The sequence below is a fragment of the Pelodiscus sinensis genome, chromosome 4, assembly GCF_049634645.1.
Source record: "Pelodiscus sinensis isolate JC-2024 chromosome 4, ASM4963464v1, whole genome shotgun sequence".
NCBI classification, from domain to species: domain Eukaryota; kingdom Metazoa; phylum Chordata; order Testudines; family Trionychidae; genus Pelodiscus; species Pelodiscus sinensis.
In genome coordinates this window covers 64,223,304-64,236,924 of record NC_134714.1, presented here as the reverse complement: position 1 = coordinate 64,236,924, position 13,621 = coordinate 64,223,304, and the positions used below count along the sequence as shown (strand labels likewise).

The window sequence follows — 13,621 nt, the reverse complement described above, 5'->3', positions numbered from 1 at the left end:
AGCAATGATTTAAATGAAACATGCACATTTTCATTTTATTTTCCAGAAAACAAAAATTGAGTTAAGGACCCAAGCAACACCAGGTAAATCTTTTAGCTATAGTATATTTGTCATAACATGGTTAACAAAAGCCTTACAGGGAAAATGACCCTTTTTTTTAAACTGTCTCCAAAAACCACTACTGCTCTATGCATGTCCATGCCTATGTTATGCTTCAGAAACATGATTAGGACTAATTTCACAAAAATAGCTACACATCTCGTAACCCAACTTCCTCAATATTGTTGCATTTGAAACAGACAAGAGGTACAGCACACAGAGATTTAAACAAAGATGCAGTAAAGCATCTACATTGGCATAAGAGTCATTTTAATGCCAGTGCATTGGCTTCAAATCCAATGTGTACAGGCCACTAAAGTAGCTACTCCTGTATCCCATCTAGAATTTTCCATTGACATAACATCTGATTCCCTGCTTGTGAAAGATCAGCTTCAAAGAATTTACATTCAACATTTCAGCCTCATATTGTGCCTGGTTTATGGCAAGAGCTTAAAAATTAACTACAAGTAACCCCTAGGTTTCAAATCCACTTCTATTTTTGCTCATTAAGGGAACATTATGGGGTAGGTATTCTAATTGGAATAGCTTAACAGCCATAAAAATAACTGAATGCAGAGAAGCAAGTTGTACCTCATTTTATACACCAAGGCTTCTCAGTCATTAGGGACTTACTTCACCTTGCTGAAGCTAGAGCCTACAGAAAATTTGAGGTTCTATTTTTTTCCTTGTTCATTCACCATAGCAACGGGCTTCTCCCAATGAGACTTTCCAGGAACACTTTCTACTAAAACCTTTAAGATTGCTTTGCTTATGATCTTTAATTGCAAAGTGATTAACCTGCATAATAAAGAGCATCTGTGACTAGTACTAAGCAAGAGTACTGCTACAAAGAATCAGTAGCTTCTAGATAGTTATGTATTTCCGAGCTATGAGATGTGTCTCTTGGACACGAGAGCCCAACATGGGAGAGACTCCCACCTCATTGCCCTGTCCCAAGTAGTTGCAGGGCCATTTACTAGCCACTCATTCTTTCACCAGCTACTGCTATTCCCTCAAGTCTGAGTAGCACTGCACAGAACTGAGGAAAGAACTCAAGAGAATGTGACAAATTGTGGGGTTAGCAAAATGGAAGACTGCTCCCAGAAGTAAGGGAAAGGGAAACAGGAGGAAGAACTGGAGAAATAAAAAGGAGAAAACTGACAAGCAGAGTAAAGCTTCATCTATGCTTGCTTAAAAAAACAAAAGCTGAATTTGGGAGACATTTCCCTGGGTAGACTAATAGGGGATTTCATCTGTTTCTATATTGAATGGCAACACCACCTCAGTATGGGACGGACACAAAAACGCTACTCACCATTACTTTTTAGTCCTAGAAGTTTTGATTTACAGGCAGTCCCCGGGTTACGTACAAGATAGGGACTGTAGGTTTGTTCTTAAGTTGAATCTGTATGTAAGTCGGAACTGGCGTCCAGATTCAGCCGCTGCTGAAACTGATCAGTTTCAACAGTGGCTGAATCTGGATGCCAGTTCTGACTTACATACAGATTCAACTTAAGGACCCCAGGCATCCCCAAGTCAGCTGCTGCTGAAACTGATCAGCGGCTGATTCCAGGAAGCCCGGGGCAGGGGCTTCCTGTAGTCAGCCACTGGTCATTTTCAGCAGCTGCTGACTAGGGGACACCTGGGGCAGAGCAGCTGGGGTGCTGCTGGGTTGGTCCAGTGGCACCCAGAGCGGCGCTACGGGACCAACCGGCAGCGCCCCAGCTGCTGTACCACAGGCGTCCGGAGCAAAGCCGCGGAGCACGGGGGTAGCGGGACAGCCCAGACGCGCCGTGGCTATCCTGCTGCCCTCGGGCTCCGTGGCTTTGCTCTGCTTTGCACCCCGTCCCCCTGGTCTGCAGACCAGGGGGACGGGGAGCAAAGCGGCGGAACACGCGGGCAGCGGGACAGCCCAGACGCGCCGTGGCTATCCTGCTGCCTTCGGGCTCCGCGGCTTTGCTCTGCTCTGCTCCCCATCCCCCAGGTCTGCAGACCAGGGGGAGGGGGAGCAGAGTAGAGCAGAGCGGCGGAACGCGCGGCCAGCTGACAGCCCAGACGCTTCTGGGCTGTCAGCTGGCCGCGTGCTCCGCTCTGCTTTCCCCCCCCCCATGGTTTGCAGGGGGGGGGGGGGGGAGCAGAGCTGAGCAGAGCAGAGCAGCAGAACGCGCGGCCAGCTGACAGCCCAGACGCATCTGGGCTGTCAGCTGGCCGCACGCTCCGCTCTGCTCCCCCCCCCCCCTGCAGACCGGGGGAGGGGGAGCAGAGCGGAGCAGAGCAGAGCGGCGGAACGCGCGGCCAGCTGACAGCCCAGACGCGTCTGGGCTGTCAGATGGCTGCGCGTTCCGCCGCTCTGCTCTGCTCCGCTCTGCTCCCCCTCCCCCTGGTCTGCAGACGGGGGGGAGGGGGAGCAGAGCGGAGCGCGCGGCCAGCTGACAGCCCAGACGCGTCTGGGCTGTCAGCTGGCCGCGCGTTCCGCCGCCGCTTTGCTTCCTCTCCCTGGTCTGCTTGAGACCAGGGAGAGGAAGTGCCCCGTTCGTAACTGCGGATCCGACATAAGTCGGATCCGCGTAACTCGGGGACTGCCTGTACTCTGAAGTGACTCAAGATCTGGTTCAAGAGAAATATAGCTGAACTGTTCAGTAATTGTAGCCATAATGTAACAACATTTAACATTCTTATCAGAGGAAAATACCAAAGAAGCCCACCACAGTAGAAAAACTAAATGAACTCTTTGCAGGGGAGGTCACTGCAAAGATTGTGAGGAGATTCCCACATCGGAGCCATTCTTTTAGGTGACAAATCTGAGCAATTATTTGAGATAGAGGCATTGATTGAAATGGTTTTGGAACGAACTACTATTTAAATTATCAAAGCTACCATGACCAAATAGCATTCATCTAAGAGTTCTGTGGGAACTTTACAACGAAAATTATGGAACTACTAACTGTAGTATGCAATGTATTGTGTAAGTCGGTCTCTGTACATCTTGACAGACATACAGCTAACACCACCAATTCTTTAAGGCGGCTCCGGAGGAGATTCGATTCAGTAAGCTTAACTTTAGTTTCAGTCAGTTGGCTGGATACTATAGTAAAGAATAAAATTCAGACAGATGAAAATCTGCCAGGAAAGAGTCAACACAGCTTTTATAAAAGGAAATCATGACACAATATTTTAGAATTCTTTGAAGGCAAACATGGTCCAGTTGATAGAGTACAGGTGCTACACCAAAGGCTCTTAGGCAAAGGAAGAACTCATGGGATAAATTGGAAGGTCCTCTCTTGGATCATTACTTATTAAAAAGGTGGGGAGAAAATGGTCAAATTTTCACAGTGGACAAAGATAAATAATGGGATACCACAATGATCTCTCTTGGATCATACTCAAATGATTTGGAAAAAGGGGTAAACAGTGAAAAGGCAAAGTATATAAACAATATTTGAATTACTTGAGTTAAATCCAAAGCTGACTGAAGAGTTACAAAAGGAACACATAAAATTGGGTGATAGTGCAGGAAAACAGTAGGTGAAATTCAGTGATAATGGAAAGTAATGCATATTGGAAAAAATCTGAAACTATACATCTGAAGTGGTGAGGTCTAAATTAGCTGTTACCACTAGGAAAGATCTTAGAGTAACTGGATGGTTTTTTGAAAACTGGTTAAGTGCTACAGCAGCTCATCACTCCTGCAAAACCCTCTCCCAACAATTAGAAAACATCAATGCCACTATACAAATCCATGTCACACCCACACCTTGAGTACCCATTGCAGTTTTGGTCAACCCATCTAAAACAAGATCCTTGAATAGAAAAAGGTAACAAAAATAGCTAGGGGTATGGAACAGCTTCCATATACAAGATTAAAACTGGGACAGCTCATTTTAGAAAAGGTAATGAAGATGGACTATGATAGAGGCATACAAAAGCATGAATGGTGTGAAAGTGAACAGGAAATGTTATGTAATCTTTATAATACAAGGACCAAGTGTCACCTAATTAAATTAGTAGCTGGTTTAAAACAAACTTAAGGAAATATTTCTTTGCAGTCAGCTGGAATGTGGCCACAGGATATTGAAGGCCAAAAATCTTTTTTTTTTAAAGCCAGTTATTCTGCAGAAATTTATAGGTCCACCAATGGCACCTAATGTATTTAGCTATCTCTTCAGATACTCAAGCCCATCAGACTTTGTTTTGGCAACACTTATTGTTTGTTACATCAATAAAGATTAATTTGCATTCAATAGTGGAAGAGGAATTAAACTGATCTTTGTTCATGCAATTCAGTTTCACCAGATGAGTCATTTTAAGATTGGTGGGGAAGGATAGGAGACTTTTTTAGTTATGCTTCCGCAGAAGATTGATCCCTTTCCTCAACCAGTAGAAACTGGAATCTAGAGATTAAGGGGTATAACACCAGATAAGGGGGAAAATACTAGAACAGGAAGTGCATGAATCAATTATCTATGTCCTACAATGTCCTGCTTCTCAGTTTGCTTACAAAAGTTTTAAACACAGCTAGTCATCAGATGTTAGAATGAAATGGAAAAGACATTGAATCTGTTAGAAGTTATATCTTTCCAGAATAAAAGTTTGTGTTTGGATTTTATCCTGTGACCATTTTTCTTTACTAGGAATGTGAGATAGCTTGTGATTGAATAGTTGTGCTACTGCATGAAAAGTTAGTGTTTACAAAACTACTCAATAGTCCCCACAGGTCGGGCTGGGGCTAGCAGCCAGTGTGCTCCAAGCTCTATTCCGGGGAAGCCCCCTGCCACCCTGCAGTGCTGCCTCTATCAGAGACAGCAGCACGGGGTTGGAGACCAGAGCCAATCCACAAGGGAAAGCAATTTAAAAAACAGTCTTCCCGCACAAACTGGCTCCCACCTGCCACCCTGAGAGGCAGTAGCCCTTGTCCATGGAGGGCCCTTCGTGGCAGCCTTCCATGGGTCCTCTTCCCCCACACTGCTGCCTCTATTAGTGCAGGGGAAGGCAGACGACACTACAGAGCCAGTGTTGGGGAGAGCTGGCTTTTTACGTTGCTCCCCTAGCACCAGCTCCTGCTTCTGTAGGAGGCACCAGGGGGAGGGAGGGGAGAAGAGAAGGTCAGGCAGGCAGGTCCAAGGAGCTGGCACGTACAGGAAGCCTGCTTGAAGGCAGGCTCCCCACGCATATAAGCTCCCACCCACCCCCCTCACCCTCTGCTCTGCTCAGAAGCAGCAAGTGGAAGGGGGCAAGTGTATCCAGTAGGGTTACCAGGTGTCTGGTTTTGAACCAGACAGTCCAGTATTTGAGTGCTCTGTTTGGGGAACAAACTGAGAATATACACATGAGAAAATATAAATGTCTGGTATTTCTACATTACATCTTATTTAGAATTGTGATGTAGTGTCTGGTATTTTTGTTGAAACTATCTGGCAACCCTAGGATCCCGTGCTTGTGGACAACCGCTTTTTACTCAGCTCTTCACAGGCACTGGCTCCTGCTCTCTCCCCAACCTTTCCTGGGAGGCAGCAATGGGGGCGGGCAAGGAGTGTGATCAAAGAGCACTTCAAGAAATCTTTGCTTGTTTGGGACGTGTTCAAGGCACACAAGATGGATTAGGTGAAATGTGTGGCCAAAAAATTAAAGCTACTTTGGCTGTAATATCTGGAGTCTTAACTTCTGTTCTACAACTGCTTGATGTCTGCCTGAACAAACCTTTTAAGGACAGGCTATGCAAGATGTGATCTGACTTGATGTACTTAGGCATGATGAAGTTGACAAAACATGGGGAATCTTATGAAGCCTGAAATCAATCTGGTTGCCCAGTTGGTCAAGGATGCGAGGGAGTCCATTCCCTTGGAAATGATAGAAAAATAATTTAGGAAATGCAGTATCAGCAATGCACTTGATGGATCAGACAATACCACATTTGCTGATGACACAATGGAAGAAAAGGATCTGAGTCTGACAATGACATTGCCGGTGCTTGTGATGACAATGGGGGGGGAACGACTATGGCTGAAACTGGAGTTTAATCAATTGTTTTATTAATTGGAGAGGGATTCAAAGTTTGAAGGGTTTTAAGATTCCAAATAAGTGCATTAGAATGATAGGAGATGTTAAAACATAGATGGTAATTTTGAAGGTATGTGAATACTTATTTGTTCCGTTATTACAGCATGTTTTGTGTTAGAATGCATTAAAATAAATCTACTAAAATTGACTCCAACTTTTAGAATACAGCACAAGTCCGCAGCATGGTCAGTCCCCAGCCCAACAAGGCAAACTGCAGGTGTGCTGGGACGTTGGTGTACTTGGAGCATCTGCAGGCAAGGAGCCTGTCAGCTCCCAGTTGCTGCCGTTCACAGTTCCAGGTCAACAGGAACAGCTGGAAGTGGCATCCCTTGGTTTGTGCTGCTTCCTCAGCTCCTATTGGCTGCTTTTTGCAATTACCAGCCAATGGGACATGCTGACCATTGCTCCCTGCTATTCCCCATTGACCCAGAACAGCGACCGGCAAAAACTGAGAGCTAACAGACTCAGTGCCTGTAGACAATCCACATACATAAAATGTCTCAGCATGCCAGCAATTTACCCTGCTGGGCTGGAAAGAGAAGTTTGCTGATCCCTCCCCACAGGGGGGAAAAATGTGACACACAATGACCCAATCAATCAAACCGATCCCCACTCATGAATTTTTACCAACAATATTCAGTTGATTAATTAATTCACCCTAATAAAGACAAATTAACTCTTCCACAAAAGCTTCTATAAGCCACACTATTAAAGAGTGTCCTACAACTGGCAGTAATATACTTGCGTACAGACTAGTTTAATTTTAAGTTTAAACAGAGGACACAGGTGTCAACTGGATAGGAAAGTCTCTTTTGGCAGCCATCTTTACTCAATAGTTTAAACATCAAACTTAGTGTGTAGAATAAAAAGGATTATACATATCTGTGCAGGTATTCAAGATTAACATAAGTAACTGGGGTTACAAATGCTTTCCAAACAGTATACATCCTTGTTAGCTTGAAGAAGAATTGGCAAACTTACAGACAAATGAACATGCCTAAAAATTCTCATTCTGACAAACTTCTAATTCTTTCCAACAAAAAAGTGACTAGAAATGTTTGGTTCTGTTAGCATTCAATGTATTACAAATCTATATCAGGAAAAATTGGTTAACCAGTTAAACCTTATGTTTCACCAGTTGATGGGGGAGAGGAAAGGGGGCAGGTTGGCTAGAGCCTTCCCCCTCCCACAAGCAGGGACTGCTCCATTTAAAAGGCAAGTGGGGAGCTACTCAAGTCCCCACTGGTTAACAGAAACTGGTAAGCCTCACTTTAAGGGTGAAGCTTACAGGTAAACCTTTCACATCTATAATCAGAAGGTTAACTCATTTTCAAAGTTTGCCCATAAAAAGTTGCCAATTGTAGAGGAGGAGCGCTAAACTTGAATCACACGTCCACTCCTTGAAGAGTGATGGCTTCAACAGCCTTCTTATTACAACAGTATTTTGTCTCATTCAATTGTTAACATCTTTCCTAACGAAAAAATAAGGTTACCACTATATTCTATCTTCTTAATAAGGATCAGATCACCATCTTGCTTGGAGCTAACTTATTCAAAACAGATTTGCACATCTTTTCAAAATTCCCTAAAGCTTCAGTTTACACTAAGCCATCTCTCTGCAATTTAAGAATAAGTCTGAAAAGAAGCTATTTGTAAGAATCCCAGACGACTAGATTCAATTGGGATCAAAGAGTCAATGACCTAGGTCAGTGTTTCTCAACTAGTGGTACAAGTGCCCTTAGGGGTACTAGAGAGAAGTCTGGGGGGTTAAGTCAACTGAAATTTGGGGAAAACTTAATTTGTTTTAAATTTTACAGCGCTTTATTTTAGTACTTTTTACACCCAAAAAATTCATCAACCTGCCAAGCTATGAATAAGCTGTTTAAACAAATGTGTTGCAATGATAGAAAAAAATGTGTTTGAAAACTGTAGGTACTGAGGGTACTTTTTTTTTTTAAAGGGGGTACTTTATAAAAAAGGTTGAGAAACACTGATCTAGGTTATACATTCTCAGACAATGGCCCACTAAATACAATCCATGGTGCACTTCTTGGTAGCCTGCAAGTTTGTCAAAATTTGTTACACGGAGATATCTAACTTTAGTTTTGCAGAGGAAAAAGCTATGTGCAGGCTAGCATGCCAGAGTGACCTTAAATACAATACAAAAAAAGAGTATAGCACTGGCTTCTGTTTGGGTACTATAAGCCTAGCACAAGCCCTGGATAAGTACAATATTCGCTAGCCATCGCTAAAGCCTGTGCTGTATTGTCTTCAGTTTCTGTGCTAGCTGAATTCAAGCTAGTGTGAATAGACTAGTCCTAGCAGTTTTTGCTATATAGATGTTCCCTTAGATTTCAAGGTGTGATGCTTGCTATTAATTGTTGTCGATTCTAAAACTGCATTTTCCAACGTTTATTTGGCTAAATAAACCCTAATAAACTCTTCACACTTCTCATGGCTGGCTCATGTTATATTTCCTTGCTGTGAATTCAGTAGATCAAATTTGCAACAGACATTAACATGTGAGGGTAGCTAACATGTGAATAGAACCAAAATCCCAAATTACCTCAGCAGATTAAAGTCAATTCAGTAATACACAGTTCAACAACCCCAAAGAAAAAAAGTGAGCAGTAAAGGTAAAACAAGTAGGGGATATAGTATCATAACGAGAAGGAACTTAGGTCATCAAATCCAGTCACTTGCACTCATGGAAGGATCAAGCAGCATTTAAACCATTCCAGATCAATGTTTGTCAAACCCACTTTTATAAATCTCCAAAGATTCCACAACTTCTTTAGGCAATTGATTCCAAAAGCTTGCAATGGATTCTACAAGTTGACCACCCTGGCAGCTAGGAAGTTTCATGATCCAGATGCAGCACTTATATAATTAAGTACAATTTTTGTTAATAGATATTTAGAAAACCAGGACATAACAAAATGTAGGGAAAGTTGAGGAGTCAACTTCAAACTTTTCTGTACCAAACTCCCTAAGGCCTGGTTGGTTGGCACAGTGTATAACTCAGTTTAAAATTTATTTTTTCTCTCTCTCTCTCCTCCCCCACCCCCATATTAGTCTGTAACTTTAAAAAAACAAAACTTAAAATTATTGGTCCTATAGCACCTTAGAGACTAACTATATGTATGTTAGTCTCCAAAGTGCTACAGGACCTTTCCTATTTGTTCTCTTATTGAACAAAGTATATAACACTTTTAAAAGATGCAAATGAACTAAGGGTGAATGATTTGCAGATCAAAACAGTATCAAGTTAACTAGGCATTATTTAGACAATTAATAGCCTGTGACTCAGCAGCAACACAAACAATCCTTTTAGGTACAGAAGCAGCTACAAAGAGGATACTGTGGAACAACTTTTGTGATAAGTATTTCTAAGTTAGAGGTGACCTACAAATAAAATATGGGTTTATATTTGTTTCCTTATGTTAAGGCATGATTGCTTGGGGTTTTTTCCTTAAATCTTTGAATTACCAGAGGCATTAAGTATTTTTCTGAGAGATTTCTTGAGTGGCTCAGACTGTACATTCACATTACAAACTCTTCTAGCAACATGGGGTTGTAAGACAGTTGCTGTTTTCACCGAAGCAGCTCACTGCGCAGCAGGAAGGCTGCACAGAGCCCAGCATGCTGCTGCACCAGGCTCCACATAGATCTCCTGCCACGCAGAGAAACGCTCTTCTGTAGCCAAGAAGAGCACCTGTCCAGTGCTGTTTGACTGAGAGGAAGGGCAGGATACACCTCTCCCAACAGCTGCAGAGGGAGGGGAGGCACTGGGCAGTGTTCCTTAACTCCTAAAGCCACAGCGATGCGGGCAGCAGCACTCAGAGAGGGGCTGGGAGGTAGCACAGGACTAGGTGAGGGGAGCAGGGCAGAGAGTGGGGGGCTCTGGGGCCAGGGGCTAGTGCAGGGGAGAATTGAGTGGGTGGGGCTCTGGAAGAGTTGGTAACAGTGGGGCTCTGAAAACAAGAGGCTGGCACTGGGCTGTCTGGTGGTGGGGAGCTCTAAGGGACTGGAACGGAGACATTTGGGGTGGGGAACTGGCACTGAGGGGCTCTGAGGGAAGGAGTCTGGCGTGGGGGGGGTGCAGGGGACTCTGGGGTCAGTGGCTGGCATTGGGGGCATACAGTGGAGAGCTCTAGGAGTTAGGGCCAGCAGCCAATGCTTTTGACAGACTGCCAACAATTTGCATATCATTTGCATAATTAATATGCAAATGAAATTTTTCTTCAACAAATATCTATGACATGAGATTGCAAAACAGCAGCTTCCATAGCTGTATCTGCCCCATTAGTCTCTCAGAGGGTCATGAGGGCAAAGACTATTTAGAAATATTGCAACAAAGTTCAGCAGGTATTAGAGCTTTAAGTGATCTGAATAAAAAATACTCTAATCAGGTTCCCACTTGCATGTGGCAAACCACGCATAAGAGTTCTCCACAGAGTTTCCTAAAAGATAAGACCTGAATTTCATGTAGACAGGCAAAGAAAAAAATCTTTTGTAATAGTCCTTTGCACCTTCTATATAGAAGAAAAAAGAATGGTAGCAAAATGTTTTAGCTATAAGTTTAGCATTTCTTGACCCAAGATCCATCTCCACAGGTGTTGCGTAAGTGGCAGAAAGTTACCAAAACCCATTGAAAGTGGAAGATCCAGCTACAAAACCTCCACTGTGGGTCCTCATGCTGTAGAAGAAAAATATTGCTGAGGCTCTGGAGAAGCAATATTTGAAGCAGAAATGGGTTTCCAGAAGTGTTTCAGAAAGCTGCAACAGACTTCTAAATATGGCTGCAAGTGTCAGAGGTCATGACTTTCCAGGACCTCAGTGACTTCTGCAGCAGCCAGTGTGGCTGGCCCAGGGGCTGCATGAACAGCTCAGACTCTCTCTCAAAGTGGGTGACAGGAGAGTGATCACATGAAGAATACCAGTTGTGATCCCTCCCTCAGGGGCCATCTAGTATTGACACCTACACCCTGTCCAGACATGCTGCTCCTGCACCCTCCCTCCTGCCCAGAGCCCACACCTCTTTCCTTCACCCCACATCCTGCTCAGATCCCACACCTCCACCCCAGCTTGTTTCTGCACTGCACATGCCACCCAGAGCGCACACCTCACCTCATTCCTACACTACCTCCAGCCCACTCCTGAATCCCACCCCAGCCTGCTCTGACAGTTCCCTTCCACATACTGAAACCTCCTCATTTTGGCCCTGCCCCAGAGCCTAATAGTTGCCCCACAAAATCTACTAGCCTAAGCCCATAGAAGAATTATCCTTGGGGCTGGATTAAGTTCTGAGCCTTGGCACCTCCTGCCCGACTTCACCAGGGCTGGAGCTTGAGGAGAATGAAGTGAGCATCTTTTTTCTTTCTTTCAAATATCTGCATGTCTAATCACTTTAGATTAGATTTTAAACTCTCTGGAGCAGGGATGGTGCCTTTTAACCTTTTTAATGGTGGTTTACAAAGTACATGTACACTGAAGGCCTGGTATTCAACTAAACATGCAATCAAATGGAAAGATCTATGTACAACATCTCATTATATTAGCCATCATAACAAACCTAGGTTTGCACAAGCTGAATGGTAGAAAGTACCTACCTAAGAGTCCCATTTTCTCCTTTGTCTAGGCTGGTGAACCGGCTGTAGAGACGAGTTATCTGACTGTGGGAAACTGGGGAGGAGGGGGAAGGAAAAAGAGAAAGAAATTTGACAAGTTAGTTTAACATTAACCCTGTACACAAATCAGTTAGTTACCCTGAAGAAGTCATCTTCAAACAGACAGAAAACACAGAAGCACTAGCAAACTTGTCAGCAGTCTGAGCAGCACTGCCTCTTTCCACCTCCCTTAATAGCAAGGACTAAATCTGGGGTTTTCCCATGAAATTGAGGTAGAGGCCAATGCTGTACATCAGTAAGTGGGAGCAATTAGGCTGCGGTCTTTAACAATATCAGAGACATTTTCAACCCCTGCAAACATTTTCAAGGCTAAATATTTAGTGACAGCCAAATTCAATCCCAATGTGCATCTCCCCACCACTAAGCTATCGGAATCCACAATCAAAAAGCTTTCAGGTCCCAAAAGTGAATTCTATATGTTGCATCAACCACTTCCCAAAGGCTCCCTTAAGTTTGAAGCAACAGCATTCTTCAGCATTTTTATAAAATTATACTGAAAGCAAACTACGTGTCTAAACTGTATCAAATTCAGGTTTTACATCCACAAAATATGAACGTCCTTTAATTGTGTTTTCTGCACTGCCAAACTAACAAACCAAAGCTCATATCTTTCCATGCTTCTGATGAGAACACATTTGCTTAAAGGGAGGATAGTTCCTCTAGAAAAGCTACTAAGCACGAAAGGGAAAAGGCAGCAAAGAATGCACATACTTGCCTCCTCCCACAAAAGTCTACCTTAATGTGAATGCAACTTGTTCCCTCTATTTCCTGCTGTACTTGTTTCTATCTGTAAGACCCATTTAAATTAAATAAAAAAGACACTAGGTAAAGGAGCTCAGTTCAGTGAGTAGAGCAATAACACTTTCAGCTCAGAAAGTTCAAGGAAGCCCATATGCAGACACAAAACTATCATTACATACTCAAGTCTATAGTTAGTGGTAGAAATGCCAAACGCAAAACCAACTATTCAAATCAGCCCAGGCACTGGAAGCAACAATTGATGTGACACTGCCAGAGATAATGCCTCTAACACCGTGGTTCCCAACACAGTGCCCATGGGTGCCATGGCACCCACAGGGGCATTTATGTGCGCCCACGCCGGCGTTTTAAAACTACTCACATTCGCCCCTGCTTAGAGCAGGGTCAGCAGCCTGGGGCCCACAACGCAGCACTTTGGAGGCGTGAGCCTCACCCCCACTGCAGCAGGCAGCCCACGCAGGCACTTCAGTAGCCGGAACAAACCCCACACTGGTCATGTCCGGCTGTGAGGCAGCAACAACCCCCCTCCTTCCCCCCCCCACGCAAAACAGCTATGGTGGGGCCCTTTGTGGTGCAGGAGCTGCGAGCCAGCAGGGGAGGGTCCCTCATGGCCACTTCTGCCGCCCCCCCCCCCCGCACAAGCCCATGACTGGACCTGGACAATGACAGCTGCGGGAACCTACCAATCCCCAAGCACATGACCAGGCAGGTCCTGTGGGAGAAACAGGAGAGCAGCGCGTCTCACTGGTAAGCGTCCAGCCCCCCAGCTACTCCCACTCTGATATCTTCACCCATAGAACTCTTCTCCCAGACCCTGCACCCCAATCCCCTGCCCTGAGGCACAATCCATACCCCTGGCCTGACCATTCCTCCCCCCCGCCCCAGTAAAATGTCTGGTATTTTCAGTTTCTCAGCTGAAAAGCCACTTGGGACATTCTTCCCCTGCCATGTGGAAGGGAGTGTGAAATATAAAGGTGCCAGAATTTTTTTGTGTGGGGGAAGAGTGCTTTTTTTGC

General features: G+C 44.4%; 2 protein-coding genes across 3 annotated transcripts in view; one reads left to right on the top strand and one right to left on the bottom strand.

Moving 5' to 3' along the window:
• Positions 1-13,621, top strand: part of EXD1 (exonuclease 3'-5' domain containing 1) — an 83,215-nt gene that overhangs the window by 27,005 nt on the left and 42,589 nt on the right. The window lies entirely within an intron of this gene.
• The window catches only part of CHP1 (calcineurin like EF-hand protein 1), a 42,722-nt gene that overhangs the window by 21,256 nt on the left and 7,845 nt on the right, over positions 1-13,621 (bottom strand). For both annotated transcript variants that reach the window (XM_025187519.2, XM_006128691.4), the window contains exon 2: positions 11,769-11,841. In XM_025187519.2, the coding sequence (XP_025043304.1) occupies positions 11,769-11,841 (73 nt within the window). The remainder of the gene's footprint in view (positions 1-11,768; positions 11,842-13,621) is intronic.